We start from the raw sequence: 24,879 nt of genomic DNA on the forward strand, positions 1-24,879 counted from the left end.
TATAATTTGTGTCACATTTCCTTATAGATATTTAGCATATGAAGTTCATTGGGGGGGTCACACAAACAATTCTCATCCTCAAAGTAACTTGGTTTCTACTGCCTCTTTCTTACACATGATATGACCAATGATGAAAACCTAGAGAATTTTCTTTTATATAAACTTGTAGAAAGAAAGATCATATCTATGGGGGGAAAAAAGAACAAACTGAAACTGAAAACAAAACACCAGGTGCTGGGATCTCTGTGTAGTCATACACTTTAGCAGGTTTCTTTAGTGTTGAGATTCACTAATATTTATGTGTGCATTTGAAATAAGGGAGACAATATCCTCTATAGATGTATTATGTTGTATATAATCAGTGCTGAATATATATTTTGTTAAATTAAGGAAAACAATTCCACCCCTGCTTTACAAATGTAGATATCAAACAATAAAACATTTAAATCACTTCCAATTAAGCAATTTGTCTTGTAAGTAATAAGACTGGACTCTTTGATTGCTTTGTGAATTATTTTAATCATCAATTTAAAATAGAAGTAAAGTTAAGATATAAAGAATTACAGTGCATGTTAGTTGGGCAGGAAAGACAAACATCGAGGAGGTAGCAGGGGAAGGAGTTAATAGCAAAAAGACAAAGTTATTGTTAAGGGGCCAGTTATACCATGAGTTGAATTTTGTCAACCTGAGAACTACAGGTCACATGATTTAAATGTGGGGCAGGTGTTGGGCTGGACGCTTCACTTCTGTAGTAAGGAACTTTAAACCAGTGTTGGATCAGGACAGGAGTGGGTGGCATTGATGTAAATCTACTGATGCCTGTATGTGCTCAGTAAAAATTAGGGTCTCACATGTAATTAAAAACAAATGAAACTCAGCAAAAGCTACAGAAGCAAAGTAAGGTAGAAGGTGTAATCCAGCAGACATTTTCTAACAGCACATTATACTTGCAAATATATTATTTTATCTCCGTGTCACACAGACAACTAGCTTTGCAGAACTGTTGAACCCACTGGCGGCTGCATCCAAAACTACGTTTTTGTGTCTTACAGTTATTGTATTCATCATAGTAGAGGCAGGGGTTAGCTGGAAGGACAAAGCATGTTTATACCGTATTATCTCAAACATTCACCGTCACTGAAGAAACAGATAAACTTCTCAAACACATAAATGAAATTATCCACACCCCGCATGTCCAAGGCCTCTGGAAATCACCAATCTTTTCTCTGTATCTCTGTGTTTGGTTTTTTAGATTCCACATGTAAGTGAGATCATATGGTATTTGTCTTTCTATATCTGACTTATTCACTTAGAATATGCCTTCAAGATCCATCCCTGTTGCTGTAAATGATAAGACTTCCATCTGTTTTATAGCTGAACAGTATACATAGTGTATACACACACACACACACACACACACACACAGATACACAGTATACTATACATAGTATATACTACACTATATACAGAGAATATATATATACATACATACACATACATATATACATATGTACACATATATACATATATCTGTATATATGTACACATATATACAGATATATGTGTATATATATATGTATACATATATACAGATATATGTGTATATATATATATGTATATACACACACACACCATATTTTCTCTATCCATTCATCTGTCAATGGACACTTAGGTTGTTTCCATGCCTTAGCTATTATAGGTAATGCTTCAAAGAACATAGAGGTGTAAATATCTTCTTGAGTTAATGTTTTTGGTTTCTTTTAGATAAATATCCAGAAGTAGAATTGCTAGATCATATGTTAATTATACTTTTTAATATTTTGAGGAGCCTCCATACCATTTGCCATAGTGACTACACCCATTTACATTCCCTTTAACTTCACAGAACGGTTTGTTATTTGCCACACCCCTGCCAACATTTATTATCTCTTGTCTTTTTTATGAGAGCCATTGTAACAGGTATGCATTATATCCCTACATTTCCCTGGGGAAATGATGTGATGTTAAATACTTTTTCATGTACCTGTTGGCCATATGGACATCTTTGGAAAAATGTCAATTTAGTTCCTCTGCCAATGTTTTAATTGGATTTTTTAATTTAGCTTTCTAATTTCTTTATATATTTTGGAGATTAACTTCCTATCAGACATATGATTTGCAAGTTTTTCCCCCATTCAATAGGTCATCTTTTCATTTTGTTAATGCATTTCCTTGTTTTGCAGAAGCTTTTTAGTTTGATGCAGTCCCACTTGTTTATTTTTGCTTTTGTTATTTTCGCTTTCAGTGTCAAATCTGAACAATCATCACCAAGATTGATGTTGAGGAGTTTGCCCCCATGTTTTCTTCTAGGAGTTTTATGGTTTCAGGTTTAATGTTCAAATCTTTAATCCATTTTGAGTTGATTTTTGTGTTCAGTGTAATATATGGGTCCTGTTCCATTCTTTTGCCTATGACTGCCTAGTTTTCCCAACACCATTTATTGAAGAGACTGTCTGTTCCCTTTGCATGTATTTGGCTTCTTTGTTGTAAATTAATCAACCATGTATGAGTTGGATTATTCCTGGGCTCTCCATTCTGTTGCATTGATCTATGTGTCAGTTTTTATACTAATACCATGCTGTTTCGATTACTATATGTAGCTTTGTAATATAGTTTGAAACCAGGGAGTTTGATACCAATAGCTTTATTCTTTTGTCTCAAGATTGCTTTGGCTAGTTGGAGTCTTTTGTGGTTTCATATAAGTTTTAGGATTATTTGTTCTAATTCTATGAAAAATACCATTGAAGGGGCACCTGGGTGGCTCAGTCAGTTAAGCAACACATTTTGGCTCAGGTCATGATCTCACAGTTCTTGGGTTTGAGCCCCACATTCAGCTCTGTGCTGACAGTGTTGAGGACCCTGCCTGGGATTCTCTCTCTCTCCCTCTCTCTCTGCCCCACCCCTATGCACGCTCTCTCTCTCTCTTTCTCCCTCATTCTCTCTCTCTCTCTCTCAAAATAAATAAATTTAAAAAAATACCATTGGGATTTTGATAAGAATTGCACTGAATCTATAGGTAGCTTTGGGTCGTATGGAAATTTAAAAAATATATTAATTCTTCTAATCCATGAACATGGAATATATTTCTATTTATTTGTACCTTTTTCAGTATATTTCATCAATGTCTTAAAATTTTTGATATATAGATCTTTCATCTCCGTGAATAAATTTATTCTTAGGTGTTTTTTTCTTTTTTATGCAATTGTTTTTTTAAATTTCTTTTTCTGATAGTTTGTTGGTAGTGTACTTAAAATAATGGATTTTTGTATATTGATTTTGTATTCTGCAATTTTAATGAATTCACTTATTAATTTCAACAGTTTTCTGGTGGAGTCTTTCTGGTTTTCTATACATACTGTCATGTCATCAAATAGAGACTGTTTAACTTCTGCTTTCTGATTTTAATTATTTGTATTTCTTTTCTTGCCAAATTACTCTGATTAGGACCTCCAGTACTATGTTGAGTTAAAGTGGTAAGAGTATTCATTCTTCTCTTATTCATGGTCTTAGAGGAAAAACTTTTCACCACTGAATATAATACTTTTTGTGGGCTTGTCATATCTGGCCTTTATAATGTCGAGGTAAGTTCCCTGTATACCCAGTTTGAGAGTTTTTATCATGAAAGAATTTCAAATTTTGTCAAATGCTTTTTTTGCATCTATTGAGATGGCTATATGATTTTTATTTTTCATTTTTTGGTGTGGTATATCACATTGTCTGATTTGTGGATGGTGAGCCATTCTTGTATCCATCAAATAAACTCCACTTGATTGTGGTGTATGATATTTTCAGTGTATTGTTGCAATTGTTTTGCTAAAGTTTGTTGCTCCTTTTGCATCTATGTTCATCAGATATATTGGACTGTAATTTTTTTTTTTATTGCAGTGTTCTCTCCTGATATTAGTATCATGGTAATGGTAGCCTCATAAAATGAGTTTGGAAGAGTTTTAGAAGTATTGGTATTAGTTATTTAAATGTTTGGTAGAATTCACTGGTAAAGACATCTGGTCTCTAGCTTTTCTAAGTGGGAGGTTTTTTATTATTGATTCAATCTTCCTCCTAGTACTTTGTTCACAGTTTCTACTTATTCATAGAACATAATTATATTCACAGAATATAATTATTCTGTCATTCAGTCTTGGTGGGGTCATGTTTATTTATTCATAATTTAGTCTTTGTAAGTTGTATGTTTCTGGGAATTTATCCATTTCTTCAAATTAGTTGTTTAATTTGTTGCCATACAGTTGTGCATAGCATTCTTATGTTCTTTTTGGTTTGTGTGGTATATGTCTCTTCTTTATAATGTCTCTAATTTATAATGTCTCTTCTTTAATTTATAATGTCTCAGTTATAATGTCTCTTCTTTAATTTCTATTTTTAATTATTTGAGTCCTCTATTTTCTTCTTTTCCTTCCTCCTCCTCCCCCTCCTCCCCTTCCTCCTCCTCCTCCTCCTTCTTCTTCTTCTTCTTCTTCTTCTTCTTCTTCTTCTTCTTCTTCTTCTGTGTGACTAAAGCTAAAGATTTTTCTGGGTTATCTTTAACAAAACAGCTCTTTCATCGATCTTTTCCATTGACTTTTTAGTCTCTATTTTATTTATTACTACTCTGATTTTTGTTATTTTCTTCCTTCTGCTAACTTTGAGCTTAGTTTGTTCTTTCTGTAATTGAGGAATACAGTAAAGTTGTTTTGGGCTCTTTTTTAGCTGTTGTTAATAGAGGTATTTATTGTTATGAATTTCCCTCTTAGAACTAACTGCTTTTACTACTGTTATATACACTATATTAATTTATATAACTTCCCTATTTTATAAGCATGAATTTTGCTTTTATAAAATTTGTTTGAATTACACTAAGTTGATTATACCTACATATCCAGGTCTTTACATTTTTAGGCTTGTTTTCATTCCAGGGTGGCCCAATTTTAGATATCTATCTTTCTTCAATATTTCATATCTTCTCATGCATCTGTAGGTGATCAAGGGGTTTAAGATATGCATCTTCTATGTCATAGATTTAACCTTCTTAAGTAATACTTTCTCTTTCCTACTGTCATTTTACTTCTCTGACATTTTTTTTTCCACTATAGACATTGCTTTTATATTTTGGATTAAGAAAATGTACCCCATTCACCAAACATAGATAATTAGTAGATATTTTCTTTCTCAAACAACATTTCTTTCCAGAAATGTGGTGTAAAAAGTGAAGTTGAAAGTGAGACAAAAGGAAGAAAAAATAAAGGAAAACGAGAAAGAGAATATCTATCTATCTATCTATCTATCTATCTATCTATCTATCATCTATCGAGAGAGAGAGAATTTGAGAAAGATAAAAAGAATCCATTTTCCTTACTTTAAAAGTAAATAGGGCACCTATGTGGCTCAGTTGGTTAAGCGTCTGACTCTTGGTTTCTGCTCAGGTCATGATCTCATGGTTTATGAGTGTTAGCCCTATGTCAGGCTCTGTACTGACAGTGCAGAGCCTGATTGGGATTCTCTCTCTCACCTTCTCTCTGTCCCTCCCCTGCTCACACACACTCTTTTTCTCTCAAAATAAATAAATTAACTTTAAAAAAATTAATGAAAGTAAACAGAATGACTTGGTCAGGTGTAGGAAAATAAGTCTTCTGGCTTTCCAAGTCTGAAGTTAAAAGATTTTTTTTTTCTGGGTTAGTTATTTCTCTATGAACTTATTGAAAATTTTCTTATCAACATTATTCTCAGGGATTAAGGAATTGTTTTCAGAAGGCTCTAGAAAAAGGAACTTTGCCATCTAAAGGAACTTTTGCTATCTAATTGGATGCCATTTAGTGAATACCACGTTGTAGGTAAGGTTTATTTAAGAATTAAAAGGACGTAGGGGCACCTGGGTAGCTCAGTTGGTTAAGTGGCCAACTTCGGCTCAGGTCATGATCTCGTGGTTCACAAGTTTGAGCCCTGCATTGGGCTCTGAGGCGACAGCTAGAGCCTGGAGGCTGCTTCAGATTCTGTGTCTCCCTGTCTCTGCCCCTCTCCCTGTTCATGCTCCATCTCTCTCTCTCTTTCTAAAAAAAATAAATAAATAAACATTAAAAATTAAAAAAAAAAGAAAGAAAAGGAAGTATTGTAAGGGGACAGTGTGACTATCGTCTAATATGTTCTGATGTGTCAGTAGGAACATAGAAGAATAAAGATCACTCAGTAAGAAATTACCTGCCCTAATAAGTGGTCAGGCAGGTAGGGGAGTTGTGGAGTAGCAAGAAAGCTGAGAGTGCTGGTATCCTGAAAGAGTATGTCTAATTCCAAGGCTGAAATGAGAGAACCCAGAAACTTTTTTATAGAGCACAGAAAAATTTATACTTCTATTTACATCTTATCCAGGTTTCCCCTATTAGGGTCATTAACTTTAGGGTGGGAACTTGAGTTTAGGCCTAGACATTCTAATTTCCATTCCAATAGATTTAATCAGTCCTGTTCTTGGTCACTCTGGGAGAGTGATCTTTGGGAATATTGATCTTTCCTGTGAGATGGTTCAGATAAAAGTTATAGAAAAGTGCAATATTGTCAAATGCTTAATTTTAAGGACACATGGCTCCTGGGTCAACAGTCTACATTAAGCAAACTGAATGTAAAACTTACTACAAAGTTTATTTTCACAGTCATTTGGACAGTCTTCACATGGAGTTCCCACATTATAAGGTTCATTCCTTTTGGCAAGATCATTGCCCCTTAAAAACAGAATAAAGAAAAAATTGATGTAATTAAATTGATGTTTGAACAATGCATATAAAAGTTTACTTACTTTTTATAATAAACTTTGAAAACAGTTTTTGAAAACCACTTCTAGATAATGATTATAGGATTTAAGATTGGTTTAAAATTTCTAGATTTACTATGATGAAAATTTATCTTTTTGAATGTATAACAGGTAACTGTGGGGTCCCAAGAATGTTTTCAGACAATTTACACCTATTTGGACAGTCAAGTTCTAACAGGATTGGGGCCTATGAACAGTCAAATCTTACCAAGCAGGAGAGCTTTAGAATCACTTATAATAGGCCATTTTTCTTTATTTATACTCATAAGGACTTGGTGAATAGTCATGTAAAAGAGGATGTTAAGAAAATTTTGAGTTTAATTGGAGATGTTCTAACTTCATCTTGCACGATGTCATGAAAAACTTGATACATGTTGCTGCTTGTGTAGAAACACAGGGAGCATTGTAAAAGATGAAAGTCCCTCAGTATGGCTAAATCTAAAGTGACAGAGTTGGGGGAGAGAGAGTAGAGAGAGTCTCTAGTTCTAAGCTAATATGAAATTCAGAGAAGACAGTCTTACCTGCAGACATCTAAAAAAAAAAACAAGAAAAAACAAAACAATGTGGATGATAGCCAATTCTTAATATGCTTGGAAAATAAAATAAATGCTCAGCATTCTATTTGATAATTTCCCCCTTTGATATCTGAATTGTTAGAATTTCACTTTATTTCCTCCTACTTTTTTTTTTAACTAAGCTTTATTCCCAATGTGGTACTTGAACTCATGACCTTGAGATCAAGAGTCTCATGCCTCTAAGCACCCCTAAATTTCACTTTATAAAAGAAAATTATTACTTAATTTAAGAAGGGATTTTTGTCAGACAGTTGGGCTAATCTTTGCCATAGAAAATTATCCTACCACATCTCTGTATGTTTTACTTTTGTGTATTGTCAGAAATTCACTAGAGACCACCAGCACCAGCAAAGATTTAGTACAATTTATGTGTTGTAGATGCAAAGAGATCTTACTGCCTTCAAAACTAATTACATAGATAAAATCATAACAAATATTAACTACTGAAATCAAGAAATGATAAGACCACAAAATAACTCATATAGAGCTATTATATAATATATCTATTGAATCTATACTGATATTGGAGACCTCATTTGAAGTATGAATATGGTAGCATATTGCCAGATAAATAGTTTTTGCTGATTTATATTGAACATCTTTTATTTTGCAACAAAAATGAGGGATAGCAGTTAAACATCATGTAAACAGATATTTGTGGTAAACTATTGGGGGAATATATCCTGTTCTGAACAGTCTCTAATTTTTCATAATTACCACTGGAGCCATACAGTGTGCCCTTATGGGATTCTGCAATCATTGTCTGAAACTGATTTTACTCTATAACCACAGTTGATAGGGCAAAGGAGTCCACTTACTCTTCACTGAAGCAATCATATTATCTCTTGTGGGAATTGTACTCATACCATGATAACATGGAAATTTAATTTCTAAAGAAAAGACATACACTGAGAGACTAAAAAGCTAACCATGAGAGGACTTCAATTTTTGTTTGTTTACTCTTGATATTCCACTATATTTCTGCCCTTGCATTCTAAATATACTCTTGAATTGCTTAAGTAAATATTGTTTCTTTGCTTATGCTAATCAATAACACATAACAAGGCTACTGGTAATAGCTTTGATTTTGGACATTCTACTAATGAGATATAAATTCATTTAAAAAATATGATATAGGGGCATCTGGGTGACTCAGTCGGTTAAGCATCTGACTCTTGATTTCAGCTTAGGTCATGATCTTATAGTTCGTGAGTTTGAACCCCCCCATCAGTCTCTGCCTGACAGTGCAGGCTTTTTGGGATTCTCTCTCTCTCCCACGACTTTGGTCCCTCCCCAACTTGTGCACATTCTCTCTCTCACTCAAAATAAATAAATAAACTTTAAAATGAATATGATATAAATAAAAATACATGTGTGATATTTTAGGTATTGGCTAAATGACATTTTATCCCTAAAGTTCTGCTTAACTGAAGTGAAATATTTATTTGTGTTTTCTTTTGTAATGTTTGAGAAACTGGATTATGTAAGGAGGATATATTTCTAACAGCTATGTGAAACAAAGCTGTATAATACATACTCATGACAATAGTGACAAACATAGAGATACTGAGTTGACATTCTTTTGGGGCATGATGAGATTCCACACCCAATGAGGTAAGAAGTGGCCCAAACTACCTGTAAAGACAGAGAGATGTTTTTAATTAATAATTTGATGTTTTGCTGAATGATTAAAATATGAATATTGTTACCCATGGCTTAAAATAAACATGTCTGCTTCCAGTATTCTTTGAGCATGACTTATTAGGAATTCATAGAAATAGCAAGATTTCCATGTGTCTGGACAACAAACATGCATATGCACACTTAGTGGCCATCCCTAATCCTGGCTCATTCCCTTATCAAATCTATGTGGACAATCAGATAACATGATGAAGACTGCTTAGCGGTTATGTAAAAAATCAGGGGTGTCTGGTGGCTCAGTCGGTTGAGCGTCTGACTTCAGCTCAGGTCATGATCTCACAGTTCGTGGGTTTGAGCCCCGCGTCGAGCCCTGTGCTGACAGCTCAGAGCCTGGAGCCTGCTTCAGATTCTGTGTGGGTGTGTGTGTCTCTCTCTCTGCCCCTCTCCTGCTCCTGCTCTGTCTCTCTCTCCCTCTCTCAAAAATAAATAAAGATTTAAAAAAATCAAAGCATAGGAGGAAATTTACTTAATCACCAGGGAAAAGGCATAGTGTAGAGTTATGAATTGGCCTTTGAAGCAAAATGACTCAAGTTCAAATTCTATCTCTACCACTTTCTGGTTGTATGGTATTTACCAATTCGATTTATATCTTGAAATTTTTTGTTTTTAAAGTGGGATATAATAATACCATTTTCTACATCATAGGTGTGTAGTGGGAATTGAACAATAAAATTTTTAAGTGTTTGGAAGAGGAAATATTATTATCTGAGTATGATGAAACTAAAGGTCTTATGATGTAAATAGTGGGTCTAGTCTACCTTTATCTGAAAGAAATAGAAGGCAGGAATTGATGTCACAAATTTGTCAGATTTTTTAGCTCTCGGGGTGACCATTTTATTTTTATCCTCTGTTGATAAGGTAAATTATATGAATACATAGTCTAATGTTATAACATTCTTGGATTCCTAGCACACACCCTTTTTGTACAAGGGTATCAATCTTAAAATAAGAATTCTACTTGCTAATCTTTTACTTAGAATTTCTGCATTGTTATCTATAAATGATTAAGTCTATGATTTTAAATAGGCAGATAGTCTTGAAAAGCAGAACAAAGCTGGAAGTCTTATATTTGCCAATATCAAACCTTACTACAAACAGTGGCACTGGCATAACAATAGACAGATAAACCTATGAACTGAAATAGAGATTCCACATATAGATCTTCACATGTATGTTCTAATGATTTTCAAGAAGGGTGCCAAGACCATTCAAGGGGGACAAAAAAGTGGGAAAAAACTAGATATCCACACACAAGCAAATGGAGAGTACCTTATACCATATAAAAAAACTAACTCAAAATGGATCAAATACCTAAGTGTAAGAGTTAATATCATAAAAAACTCTTTGAAGGAAACACAAAGAAAAACCTTCATGATATTGAATTTTGCAGTGATTTCTTGAATGTGACACCAAGAGCACAGACAGAAAAGGAAAAAGTAGATAAATTGGACTTTACCAAAATTAAAAATCTTTGTTCATTATAGCATACTATTATCAGAGTGAAAAGGCAGTCCATGTAATAGGAATTAATATTTGCAAATCCTATACCTGATAAAAGATAGATACCTAGAATATGTAAAGAACTCTTATAACTCAACAACAAGAAACCAAACAACCTGATTTAACCCAGCAGCTCTAATTAGAGATGGAATCTCTAAGGAATTAATTTACAAGTCATAAGTGTGGGACCATGATCTGATAGGATTTGTGTCCTTACAAGAAAAGGCACTAGAGGCACTAGAGTGCTAGCTCTGGTTCTTGTACTCTCTCTTTATTTCTCTCTTTCTCTCTCTCCACTCCGCCACTCTCTCTGCAAGCATTAGCAGAGAAAAGGAAAGGAAACTCCATGCAAGAATATAGTGAAAAGAAGACAGGAAGAGAGCTCTCACAAACTATGCTGCAGAAATTCACAGACTTCCAGCCTCCAGAATTATGAGAAAATAATTTCTGTTGTTTAATCCATCCAGCCTGTGATATTTGTAATGACAGCCCAAGCAGACCAATACAGTGTGTGGATCTGAAAAACCAGAAACTTCATTGCTGCTGGGAATGTGAAATAATGCAGTTATTGTGGAAGACAATATGCCAGTTCCTCAAATAATTAATTATACATAGAATTTCCATATGATCCAGAAACTCCACTTAGGGGTGCATACTCAAAAGAGTTGAAAGCAGGATATGAACAAATATTTGAACTCCAATGTTCATACTAGTCTTATACTCGACAGCCAAAATTGGAAACAACTTAAATACCCATCAGTGGATGAATGGATAAACAACCAGTGGTAAACAGATATGATGGAATATTATTCAGCCTTAAAAAGGAATAAAATTTTGACACATGCTACAACATGGATGGATGTCAAATGAGAATATAATGCTAAGTGAAATAAGGCAGACACAAAAGGACAAAATTTTTATGATTCTAGTTATATGAGGTACCTAGAATAATCAAATCCATAGATACAGAAAGTAGAAAGGTGATTGCCAAAGGCTGGACACAGAGAAAATGGGAAGTTGTTGTTTAACAGGTGCAGAGCTTTAGTTTGGGAAGATGAAAAGTTCTGAAGATATATAGTGGTGATTGCTGCATAAGAATTTGAATACAGTTAATGCTACTGAACATTAATGCTGCATAATTTAAAAGTAACTAAAATGACAAATTTTATAAAATATATACATATATTATATATGCGTATATAGATAATTATTATGTGTCATATATGTATGTATACATAATATATGTGTATATAAATAATATTATATACATATAATTTTTTACAATAAAAATAAACTAGAAAGAAGAGGATTCTCTGTATTATAAGGTACTGTTATTTTCATTCTTTACAAATATCAAAAATGTAATATATAAGTGATGTTTTATGATTTTGTTAATTTCCAGAAAATCAAATTTATAAAAACGGAGACTAAGCAGTTAAGCAGCTTCTCCAAGCCAGCTATTGAGGGAATCACACTTCCTTGTGTTCCAAATGATAGCAGGAACTCAGTGGGTCAAGTGTAAGTTTGCAGGAAAAGGTAGAATGATTTTCTCAGTCACCTATATTCCACACATGCTTATAGTCATTTAAACAATGTGTATATTTGCAAGTATGCAGGTTACCTGAGTATAATGCTCAATTGTTATGCCATTATCCATTGACGTCCATTCCCCATACTTGAAATATTTAGATTCGTTGTACCAGATTTCAATTACATTTGACCATGAGATAGCATAAGATGTCAAATGCATATTTTCTCCACAAAAAGTATCTGAAAGGGAGAAAACAGTCTGTGTCATACTCTATGAAACCTGGAAATATAAGAACACTTTCCTCACTTCCATTTTACGAATGTTTCTCTTATCATCTAAGCAATGTCTTATAAAAAGAAAGCTGACTCAGCTGTATCTCTGCTGGCAATCATCTTTCCCACTGATGAGTGAATTTGTGGTACTTAGGTTTGGTGAGAAGTCGAAAGTAGGAGATGATGTGCAAGCTTGGAAATCAGCTCGACATTTCAGTCTCCAAGCTGATGGAGAAGGGTGAAACCAATCCAAGCAGCCTGTGTGTTGTAACAGGGCCTGTGACTTGCAAACAGCTACCCACAGGTATTCATTATGCAAGGACCCTGAAACAAACATTTGCTTATTTAGCCATCCACTGGTGATGTGGGTTCTTGACCAAACATGGTATTCAGGAATTATCTACCTTTCTCTGAGACTCATATTGCTAATTCACAGGTCAACAATATTGGGCAAAGATGCCCAATAACCTGTAAATATGGAAGTTTCATTAGTATCTTTGAAATATTTTGTAACAAGCAAGTATCTCAAAAATGTTAATAATGTCTACTTGTGTAGGAAGTATTAATGGCTTTTCTGGAAACAAGCAATGATCCACCTAACATTTATGTCCTGAGATGGACTCGTTTTTGAGCACCTAAATTTGTTCACATGTACAGCCCAGTAGACTTGAATATAACTCACCTATCATCTGTATTAGTATTTCAAAGCCAAAGATATCCCTAATGCATTGTTGTGTGTAGCTGAAATAACTACATAGAATAGACAACTTCCAGCTATCCAGCTCTCCATCCAGTTATCACTGTATTACTCAACTATTCTATAATGTTAAGAGTTTTGATTCTTGTTTCTGATGATCAGAATCTGGAATTTGAAATTCTGAAATATCCAAGTTTAAAAATTGATAATAATAAAAGTGTAGTGGGCCACAATCTACTGCCATTTATGGGGCCCATATAATATACCAAAAGACTTAACTTACCCTTGCCAGGTTATTTAACAATCACCGAAGACTTCTGAGTACCAAGGTGAGTCATGTAGACATATACCTACTTGTAATTCGCCTCCTAGGTGCGCTGCTCTCTCTTAATTCACACTGTGTTGACAACATTCTGGCATTTTGTGCAGCTTCCTCACTCCAGTCCTACAGTGGAAGAGTAAAGTAGAAGTGCTTGGTCTTATTGGTATTTCCATGATAATATTTTAGTTTATTGTTTCTAAAAAGTCAAGGTTAGCAATATCTTCAATTGTATAAGCTAACAATTTAAATAATATTATTAAATGTTCTGGTTAAAAGAGGAAGACGAAACTTTCAACTTACTACTTTAGCCCTTGAATTTACAAAATCAAAATTTGGTAGTAATGCTCAGATGTAGCATTTCTCTCTCAGAAGTATGAAAGAGTTTAAGTAAATGCTTTCTGTAAAACAGATCAGGGTTAGAATTCCATTCTGTTTTTTTTTTTTAGTTTATTTATTTTTGAGAGAGACAGAGAATGCAAGAAGGGGAGGGTCAGGGAGAGAGAGGGAGACACAGAATCTGAAGCAGGCCCTATGCTGACAGCTCAGAACCTGAAATGGGGCTCGAACCCATGAACTGTGAAATCATAACCTGAGCTGAAGTTGGACAAATAACTGACTGAGCCACCCAGGCGCCCCTCCATTCTGTTATTTGATAGTAGTTTTATCTCTGAAACATTATTTAATCTCGTTGAATATGTTTCTTCCTCTATAAAATGTGACCCTCAATGCCTAATAGCTTGTTCTAAAGTTTTAATGTAATAATTCATGCAATACAATTATGATATGACAAATCTTATACTGTGTGCTCGGTAAATAAATGATGGCTATGTACAGTGTCACACATCTCCATCTAAAATGACAAATGATAATAAAAAATAGTAGCTAATACTACATGCCAGGATCTGTTACCAATTCTGTATGTATATTCCCTTCTTTTGGCTCACAGAATCTCCACAAGAGAAGTACTATTATTATCCCCATTTGCAAATGGGGAAAATGAGGCACAGAGATGTTGCATAATTTCTCAGGATGACACAACCAATAAGGAACCAAAAAAAGTAGGATCCAGCTTATTATACCTTCAGAGTGTATGTTCTTAACTCTTAATGTGTGTCAACTGTGCTGAGTTGAAGAATTTTGTCAGGTGTATCTCCAAGTAAGTTGAAAGGTAGGAAGTCTATATCACCAGTTACGGGACTCTGTGGCAAAATTCTCCCTAATACTCTTTAATCCTCACAGGGTGTACATCCACTTAAAAGACTGTATCAATATCTTCATGCAACACATTATCAAGAAAAGTTGTAGGCCTTGTTTTGTAATATAGACTGAGACATAGGTCATTCACTTACTCTTCAGAATAAGTTTTGTATGACACCTAACTGTAGGCTTTGATTGTTTCACGCAACAAAAGTTGTATTTTACTGGTGGATACATTTTAACTGAGGGAGTAGAGATGACACAACACATCCCATTAAGTCCCAGGATCTCCTGGCAGTGGGAATATCATCATTGCATGCACTAGTAATCTTGCTTACTATGACCAGGCTACCAAGTGATTAGGACTAGAAATCATCCGGATAATTTACAACTAGTTGCTTGTTGTGCATGTTGTGATGCACTAGCAGGTTGCTTTCTAAACAGAAGCACTTATTTCCTTGCAAGGAGTCCCGCCCACTCACAGCTCTCTTGTCTGTCCTTTCTAAAAATTGTCCTCATCCAGGAGCAAAATCACTTCCTGGAGGTAGTTTGTACCCAACAACTGGTAGATGTGGGAATTGTAAATGACAGGCCACCTCCCTCCAATTTAGGACAATTCAGAAGGGCCATCCTAGCTGTACAGCTTCCTGAAAAATTAGCTGAAACCTCTGCCATGACAATGTCACAACTCAGCTTTTCTATATGCCCAATGCTGCTTCTCTCTCTACCTCTACAGGTAGGTGTCATTCTGGAGATTGTTCTCCAATAAACATCCTGTGTGCTAATCTCCGTCTGAGTATGCTTATCTTGTATAACTATCTGAAACATTCATTACATACTATCTGTGGTTCAGACCTCTTTGCAGAATCTCTCTAGAATATTACCTCTGATTAATGGTGGTAAGATATTCCTTTTGGAGGGGGGACTCATGGGTGGCTCAGTTGGTCAAGTATCTGATTCTGCATTTTGGCTGAGGTTATGATCTCACAGTTCATGGGTTCAAGCCATTTGTCAGGCTGACAGCACGGAACCTGCTTGGAATTCTCTCTCTTCCTCTCCCTCTGCCTCTCTCCTATTCATGCTCTCTCTCTCTTTGTCTCTCTTTCTCAAAATAAATAAACTTGAAAAAAAAAGATACTCTTTTTTGGGTGATGTATCCATGATTAAAATCACAAGTGAGTATTTATGGTTATTGCACCAAAGCTATGAATTCTGTCCTGAATACCTGATTCCATTTAATCAGCTTCTAACCTTATGTATGAAAACTTTTCTTTTTGGAAAACCTCTGCCTGGCAGTTATGACCAGCTCTTCAGCCCTGCTGTAACTCTATCAATTCCTTTCTTTCCATGTCCTATGTATTGTTTATGGGAACAATTCAACTCCCATATTTCCTTTAAAATATGATTCAGTTTGGGGCAACTGGGTGGCTCAGTCCATTAAGTGTCCAACTCTAGATTTTGGCTCAGGTCATGACCTCGAATCTCATGAGTTCAAGTGCTGCATTGGGCTCTGTGCTGGCAGTATGGAGTCTGCTTGGGATTCTCTTTCTCTGTCTGCCCCTCCCCATCTCTCTCTCTCTTCTCTCAAAGTAAATAAGTAAACTTTAAAAAAATAAAATAAAATATGATTCAGTTTTACGGGTGCACTTAATTTATTGTCTTGATCTTTCATACCTTTACACTTCAACACTGGAATATATTTATTCTTACATTGTGCTCTATTTCCTTTGTAGTTACCTTTAATTCATAATAAAAAAAGTTTCTGAAATCAGAAGTTATATTTTCCATTTACTCTAAAATTTTTCTTTAGTACCTCCTAACTGTGTTTGCTTTCCTGGAAACCAAGAAGTTTGAACCCTGTTTGTCCTAAGGGAGGCAAATAGTTAAGAGCAGGTGCCTGGAGTTGGACCATTTGCATCTGAATCCTGACTTATCCAGTACTTATTACTTTGGATGTTAGCTAATTTCTCTGAGGTTCAGATCCATCATCTGCAAGATGGAGATGATAATATAATCTACATCACAGAATTATTTATTTAAATGAATTAATGTAGGGGTGCATGGTGGCTAAGTGTCTGACTCTTGCTTTTGGCTCAGGTCGTGATCTCATGGTTTGTGAGATTGAGCCCCATGTGGGGCTCAGTGCTGACAGGTGGAGCCTGCCTGGGATTCTCTCTCTCCCTCTCTCTCTCACAAAATAAATAAACTTAAAATAAATAAATAAGTAAGTAAATAAATAAATAAATAAATAAATGAGTTAATGTAATAAGGTTCTAAAAGAGTGCCTGTCAACAGTCAGCACAATATATATTTCAGTTACATCACTCACAATGCAAGACTGACTATGATAGCTACTGATTTTTATTGTTTTGTTTGAATAACACTTTTGATTCTAAGATGACCAAGAGATAAATTTCAAAATAATTTTTTTATTCACTTACTTTCCACCCTTTTTCATTTTCATGAGAAAGCTGTCCTTTAGAATCACCCTCCAGAGCCTGCACTATTTCTAACTCTTGTACCTTTGGTCCATCCAGGGTTAAAGGAATTGGGATAAAGTTGCCCAGAAACCTGAGGGATACTTCTGGGAGATAATGAATACAAGCCTAATCACCTGGTACATCTGAGACTGCCCTGAATTTGTTTGTTTTATAGCACTTAATCTGCTCACACAGCAGGTTTATAGTGGAAAGACCATTTGTCTTATCTTTTAAGGTGCAAGGGAACTGGGAAATAGATTTGTCAATATTTGTTTATCTGGCAGCACCCCCTGACTTAGAATCTGGGCATCTTGCTTCTCAGGTGAGTGTCTAGCCTCTGGGCTGCTCCCCAGTGAAGACAGTTATGAAATGCCTCTCTCACGTAAAGCTCACTATGCTGACAATGCCGGCATGAGCTTCAGCTGGGAGCTTGTAGTGGTCTCTACCCCAGACTTCCCCAAATCGGGATCTCAGACAGTGGGGCCCAGGAATCTGTGCTTTACCAAGTTGTTCAAGTAATTCTTAGCACGCTCAAGTTTATAAAGCACTGTCCCAGGGTATATTATGAATGGAGTTAGACTGTCTGAGTTGGAATTGTTGCTCTGTCATTTAATAACTGTGATTTTGGGAGAGGGCATCCAGGTAGCTCAGTTGGTTAAGCATCTGGCTCTCTATCTTGGCTCAGATCATGATCTCATGGTTTGTGAGTTCGAGCCCCACACTCCATGCTGGCAGTGTGGAGCCTGATTGGGATTCTATCTCCCTTCTCTCTCTGCCCTGCTCTGCTCACACACGCTCTCTCTCTCTCTCTCTCTCTCTCTCTCTCAAAATAAATAAATAAACTTTAAAACCAACCAAACAAAAAATCACTGGTTTGGGGAAAGTTACATACCTTCTCCATGCCTCTGTTTCTTTTGCTGCTAGGTCAAAGTTTTCTTTGGGAAGACCAAACTTTTAGTAGATTGAAAGTGAATAGAAGTTAAGTAAAAGCTCAGTTAACACTATTACTACTACTGACATCATCGTCGCTGCTATTTAATTAATCTTACCATCTTCAGCATGTTGCTGGCTGATGGAATTACCCCTCTCCTGAGGTTGTTATGTACAGTAACGATTTCTTCTTGGACAGTTGCCAATTCAGTGAGGAGTGTGTTGTATGGAACTGGAGCTGGTTTTGCCTGTTACCAGAAAGCTATTAATTAGTGTCGCTTCTTCCATGTGCAATTCGTCTTATATAATATATCACTGGCAGACCTATAGCAGTATGAATTTGTGGTTTATATTGAATAAATCACGATCTACAGCATTTTAAAATTTACGATAGCTCAGGAGATTAGTTTCCATTTCTCCTGTGCTATTTCTGTGGGTTTCTGAATGTCATCTGACATTTTATAAGTCTATAGCATAATGCACTGAATGCTCTGTGATTCTTTTTTCCCCCCAGTTTATCATTGGTACTTTGGGCCATGTTAAAGCACTTTTTATCAGGCAATATGAATCACAGTGGAAGATATCTTGATTCCCTTCCTTGGCTCCTTCCCCACCCCATTTACTGTAAGTGTTTTCCTTGTTTCCCAAATAAACCACTTGCACTTGAATACAATCTTAAGGATGTGTCTAATCTAAGAGTTTCATTATTGAATACAAAGCCCCTACTATCTCCAATTCAGAGTCTATATTTTTATCTAATGCAAATGAAAAAAGCATTAATGTTTACATCTGTATGTGTACATATAAAGTAGAATGCAAATCAGCTACAATCTAGAATTCCTGACTGTTCTTTTAAGCTGTTTACCTTTTATCCTTCAACTAACAAGAAAACTAAATGACCTTAATATTTTGTGTTAGCATTTGGGGAACCTGGGTGGCTTAGTCCGTTAAGCATCTGGCTCTTGATTGAAGCTCGGGTCATGATCCTCTCACAGTTTGTGGAATCGAGGACTACGTCTGGCTCTGTGCTGACCACATGGAGCCTGTTTGGGATCCTCTCTCTCCCTCTCTCTCTGCTGCTACCCCACTCACACACTGTCTCTCTCAAAATAAATGAATAAACATGTTTTAAAAATTAAAAAAATATTTTAGGTTAGCATTAATTGCTATAAAAAGCAGCTTCATTCGTGTGTATGTTATGTATCACATTTACTCATGCCTTTTACTAAAAAAAGTGGCAAAATCTAGGTAGTATAATTTGAGTAGTATCTATTTATTGCTCAGCTACCACAGGGCTATCAGCAGAGTTTCTGAATGGATGAGATCCAACACCATTACTTATTCAAATAGAGTAGTTATTGTCATTTACTTTATGCCAACATAAAATGGTATGGGGGAAAGGCAAAAATATGAAATCTGGAGGACCCCTCTAGAGACTGTCCCCTGTGAACATCATTTTCAAAAACACATTCATGTGATGCTATTTTCCTTTATACTCCAGGTAGCTCTAGTCTAGACTACAGAAAGGTGGGGAACCCACCAGAATCCCTTTACCATTTCCAAGACATAACTTCCCTTGCTCCTCTGAACTCTGCTCCACTGAAACTCATGACATATTGCTCTACCCTCTCATCACTGACCGTTTACTCTCCTATGACAGTTTCCCTATTACTTCCTCTCCTTCACAGAAATTGGGTCTCCTGAAACAAATTCATCCTGTCCACCCATTTCTTCAGTAAACTCAAGGACTGCCGCATTCACATGGATGACTCCAGCCACCTGATATCTCAGGCCCCTTGAATTCTCCCTCTCTTAGATGGTTCCTCCAAGTGTCTTTAGTCTCCACCATGATGATCACAGTCTATATCTCATAATCACTGCCAAGTGCCATACCTCCCAAATCCCCTGGGCAAACTTTTCCCTGCCTCATCAGTTCCTGCTCTTCCAAGTTGCCAAGGTCAATCACTCTTTTCAACATATTCTAGCCTTCTAGCTCATCATTTTCTCCATGTCCCCACTCTTGAATTTTCTTTCTTTTCTATTCATGTACTCTTATTTCAACAACTCTCTTGCTAAAATATCGAATCTTTTCCCTGCCCATCATTATTTAGGAACACCCCCACTTTGGATGGGACCAAAAATTTCTTTGCCTGCATGGAGTCAGATGAGCATTGCCAGAAAAATATCCCACAAAATGACAGATATTGGTGTCATCCCAAATCAGGATTTCTAATCTCAAATTGCTCGTTAATTTTTCTCATCAATTCTATTAATTTACCTCGTTAACTCACTTTGTCTTTTTCCACAATGTTATTGTAGAACTTGTGCACTCTACCTCAGTAACATTTACTTCTCTCAGCAGATTGTGATATGTGCTAGTTTCCTCAGTAAAGAGACAATATCTGATGATAGCTGTTTTAGGTTCTCTTGGCCAGTCTACAAATCTGCCTATATCTGTTCTCATTCTTTCCCCCTTACCTTTTGTGGTACTACTGAACAGGTCATACTTTGTTGTTGGTGTTGTTGTTTGCTGTTGTTGTTGTTTTTAAACTATTTTATTGAGGTATAATTGACATGTGAAAGCTATACACGTTTAATGTATACAATTCAAGGAGTTTGGGTAAGTATACACTTGTGAAACCATCAAGACCATAAACAAACAAACAGACAAAAAAAAACCAAAAGACCATACATAACAATCACCTCTCAAAGATTCTTCCTGCTCCCTTTATTATAACTATTGTTATTATTTTGTGTATATTGTAAAAACATGTAACTTAAGACTTACCCTCCTGGCAAATTTAAAACTGGATATCCACATGCAAAAGAATGAAATTAGATCCTTATACCATAGATAAAAACCAACTCAAAATGGATTAAAGACTTAAATGTAAGACCTTAAATCAGAAAACTCCTAGAAGAAAACATAAGTATAAAGTTCCTTGACATTTGTCTTGGCAAGCACAGACAATAAAAGTAAAAATAAACAAGTGGGATTATATCAAACTAAAAAGCTTCTGCACAGCAAGAATTGTTTCCTTAACAATCAACAAAATGAAAAGACAATTTAATGAATGGGAGAAAATATTTTAAGCTATATACCTGATAAGGGGTTAATATCCAAAATATATAAAAACTCATATAACCCAATAGCAAAAAAAAAAAAAACAACAACACACACACACACACACACACAAAAAAAACCCAAATAACCTGATTAAAAAAATACACAAAGGACCTAAACAGACATTTTTCCAAAAAAGACATATAAATGGTCAACAGGGTATATGAAAATGTACTTAACCTCATTGATCATCAGGGAAATAAAGGTGAAAACCACAATAAGATATCACCTCAGCTATTAGGTGCACTATTGTTAAAAAACAAGATTTCAAATGTTGCAAGGATGTGGAGAAAATGGAATCCTGATACACTGTTGGTGGAAATGTAAAATGGTAGAGCCATTATGGAAAATAGTATAACAGTTCCTCAAAAAATGAAAAAAAAAAGTCATTCTTTCAAAAGCTTTGTCCCCTGTGTTATTTACCCCATTCTCTTCCACATTTTCCCAAATTTCACATTACTCATTATCTTTCCAGTATATCTTCTACCATTCTTTTGTCTTGGTCCTTCCCACTGGCATTTACTCATAATCATGTTGCTGGTAACTTAAACAAACAAAACTTTGCATTTATTCCACTTCGCCACTCAATCACTGTACTTTCTACTTTCCTTCCCTATCACAATTTCTGAAAATGTTGCCCATACTGGCTGTCTGTAATTTCCCCCCCTCCAGTAATATAGTCTGCATTCACCCTTCCCCCACTTATTCCAGTAAAACAAAAGTTCTATAGTAGGAGTAATATACCCCATCTCAAGCCCCTCTTCCTTTCCCTGGAATTAAACAATGTCTGGAGAAATTTCTGGTTGTCAATGACTGGGTTGGGGCGAGTACTCTGCCATTTTGTAGATACAAGTCAGTGATTTTGCTAAACATCCTGAAAGTTTCAGGACAGACTCCCCTGACAAAAAATTATTCCATACAAAATGCCAGTAGTTCTGAAGTTGAGATATTTTGTTTTGAAACAGCTCCTATTAAGGTCACAACAAGCTTAATTTGTAAGTTCAATATTCTTGTAATGTCTTCATTCTACTCGATCTATTGGCTGCTAACTCCTCTGACTAAGCTCTCAGTATAGAAATAGTCTTTCTCTCCATGTAAGGGACAACACATTCTCTTCATTTTTTCTCCTACCTCTCAGATTTCTCTTTCTTCACCTGGACTGACTATGGCTATAGCCTGACCTCCTACTGGCCTCCCAGCCTTCAAATACATACCAACCCCCCCTACACTCTCCTTCCAACCCCTCTATCCAGTCTTCCACAATCCATTCTGCAGGAATCTACCAGAGTAAATATTTCACAACACTGACACAATGGGTCTCTTTTCTGTTAAGTCTTTCAACAATTTCTTAGAAAGAAAAACTAAATCTTTTATAAGGTCTATGAAGATCTTGCTGACTTCTCAGCCTCTACTTAAGACATGCTCCCCTACTTTTATCTGCTTTTGTCTCAGTGATTTTCTTTTAATTATTGTAATGTGCCAGCTTCTGTTCTGCCTCAGAGTATTAGTCCAAGCCTGTCACTTTGTTAGTATCCTCTTTTGGCTTGCTCTACTAGGTGATGACAATTAACCCTTCAGATCTCAGGTCTACCACCACCTCATTCCAAGAGAAGTCTCTAATTACCTCAGACAAGATCAGATCTCCTTATTACCTGATCACGATTTCCTGTACTTTTCCTACAAAGATCTTTTTGTGTAACATCTACTAGATTCTCACAGAAAACTATATCTCAGTAAAAAGTGATTTTTGTCCAAGTAGATGCCTACTATCTCAGTAAACTCTAACATTGAAGGGGAGTTTAAAATAAGATTCAAGCCTGGTAGTCTATTTGGTCTCTACTTGGAGTCTAAAAAGGGAATATATCATACTGTTTATTTTCATTGGACAAAGAGGAACAGTTTGTTTTTTACTTCAACTAGGCTTAATGTTTAAATTTTATGTAATGAATTTGTGTTTGGGGCTTAATTTGTTTTATGGTTTTTTTTTTTCATTTAAAATTCTTAAGCCTTGGAACACCTGGGTTGCTCAGTCCATTAAGCATCCTAGTCTTGATTTTGACTCAGGTCATGATCTCACAGTTTGTGAGTTTGAGCCCCAAGTCAGGCTCCTCACTCTCTGAATGGAACTTGCTTGGGATTCTGTCTCTCCCTCTCTCTGTGTCCCTTCCCTGCTCTCTCTCTCTTTCTGTCAATATAAATAAATAAACTTTAAAAAATTCTTAATTTTTTAATTTTGCCTTAGTTTTCTGAGCAAATTTTCTGTAAAATTACATGCAAATATTCCAATAATTATCTTTCTATAGAATGTATACATGTTGTTTTATCAATGCCTTCAACCCTTTCATATTTTTCCTTTGTATTGTTGGTCAGTAAATGGACGAGGCTCTGGTTGCCTTGACGGGAAAGGGTTCTACTTACCTGCTTTTTGATCTGGGCTTTTAACTTTGATACTGATTCCTTCTTTCACATGGCAGCCTGAGCCAGGCAGTCTCCTAGAACGTGAGCTAAATGACCTAGTGACCTAGACTAAACCAACCCAGACTATGCTTTAAAGGCAAAGGTAGCGTTCTTGCTGCCTTTCATCTTTCCCTCTGATGGAGGCTATGTTTAGGTTTTCCTTACTTTGAAGTGTGAATATCCCCCCTTCATACTGTGGAAGTAAAATGGGAAGATAATCAAAGAGAAGGAAGGAGAACTCTTCTTTAAGACTCTACTTCCAACTTACTAGAGCATTATTGAGTATTAGACAAGAGGTCTACCTGGTTTCTCTTTGTGGAAGAGGTGTGAATAATAAGACCCAAATCAGCACCCCAATAGTCTGATATATATAGATTTTTTTCATTTATAAAATTAGATGCCTTCCAATCTTGACTTCTCCGAGCTAGCCCATGAAATCATAGAAATCACTCATATGTGTGCTCATCATAAAAATATTTTGGATATGTTAAAAAATGTAATTTTTAAAATATCATTGAGGCTATATAGAGATACATATTATTGGGTGATCATAAAATCCTAAGGCCCTATACCTTATACCATTGAATGTTTTGTTTTTATTTTGTAATATTGAAGTTATTGCCTTTAATAAGTAGTAGGATGCAGACCTCATATATTGACTCCATTGCTTACAGTTCCTCACACTTCTCTTCTTGCTGTTCACACCTTTCATTTTATATTTAATTTTGATATATTTAATGCTTGTTATAGTCACAAATCAAATAGTTCAATTGGGATATGGAAATACTTACTTTTTCTGGGTTAAACAAAATCCAAACAATTTTTTTCCCATTTAGTCATAGAAAATGCATGGATTGGCTATATGCTCTACATTCTCAGCTTTTTTAACCATCCAGAGGGGCTGTAAATGAAATTGGCATGAGCCCATGGAGCTAAACTGGTTAGGTTTACTTTCAAGCTCTGCCACTTGACAGTATTCTGACATTGGCCACATGACTTTACCTCCCTATGCTTTGGTTCTTTTCCCTGCAATATGAAATTAAGAGTGGTACTTGCATGCTAGAGTCTATGGTGAGACAGAGGTGAGTAAAGGGCATAGCATCCACACAACAATGTCTATAATGAAATGAGTTCTACAGGAGAATCTCTTATCCTTTCCTGGAAAGTAATTATGAAACATATAATCCTCACATACTCTTACACTCAAAATAGTCAGGAAACCAGCAGTGGCAGCCAAATACAATAAGTGTTTCATTGTCAT

At 35.6% G+C, this 24,879-nt stretch overlaps 1 protein-coding gene across 1 annotated transcript; it reads right to left on the reverse strand.

Moving 5' to 3' along the window:
* Nucleotides 1-499: 499 nt before the first annotated feature.
* Nucleotides 500-24,879, reverse strand: CRISP1 (cysteine rich secretory protein 1). Its single transcript, XM_043593248.1, has 7 exons — nucleotides 24,814-24,879; nucleotides 18,157-18,285; nucleotides 13,463-13,553; nucleotides 12,230-12,378; nucleotides 8,945-9,042; nucleotides 6,655-6,743; nucleotides 500-1,086 (listed from the first exon to the last, which is right to left on the reverse strand). The coding sequence occupies exons 1-7, from the start codon at nucleotides 24,877-24,879 to the stop codon at nucleotides 959-961; spliced, it is 750 nt and encodes a 249-aa protein (XP_043449183.1). The 3' UTR covers nucleotides 500-958.

The sequence above is a fragment of the Prionailurus bengalensis genome, chromosome B2 (assembly GCF_016509475.1).
Source record: "Prionailurus bengalensis isolate Pbe53 chromosome B2, Fcat_Pben_1.1_paternal_pri, whole genome shotgun sequence".
Lineage (NCBI taxonomy): Eukaryota > Metazoa > Chordata > Mammalia > Carnivora > Felidae > Prionailurus > Prionailurus bengalensis.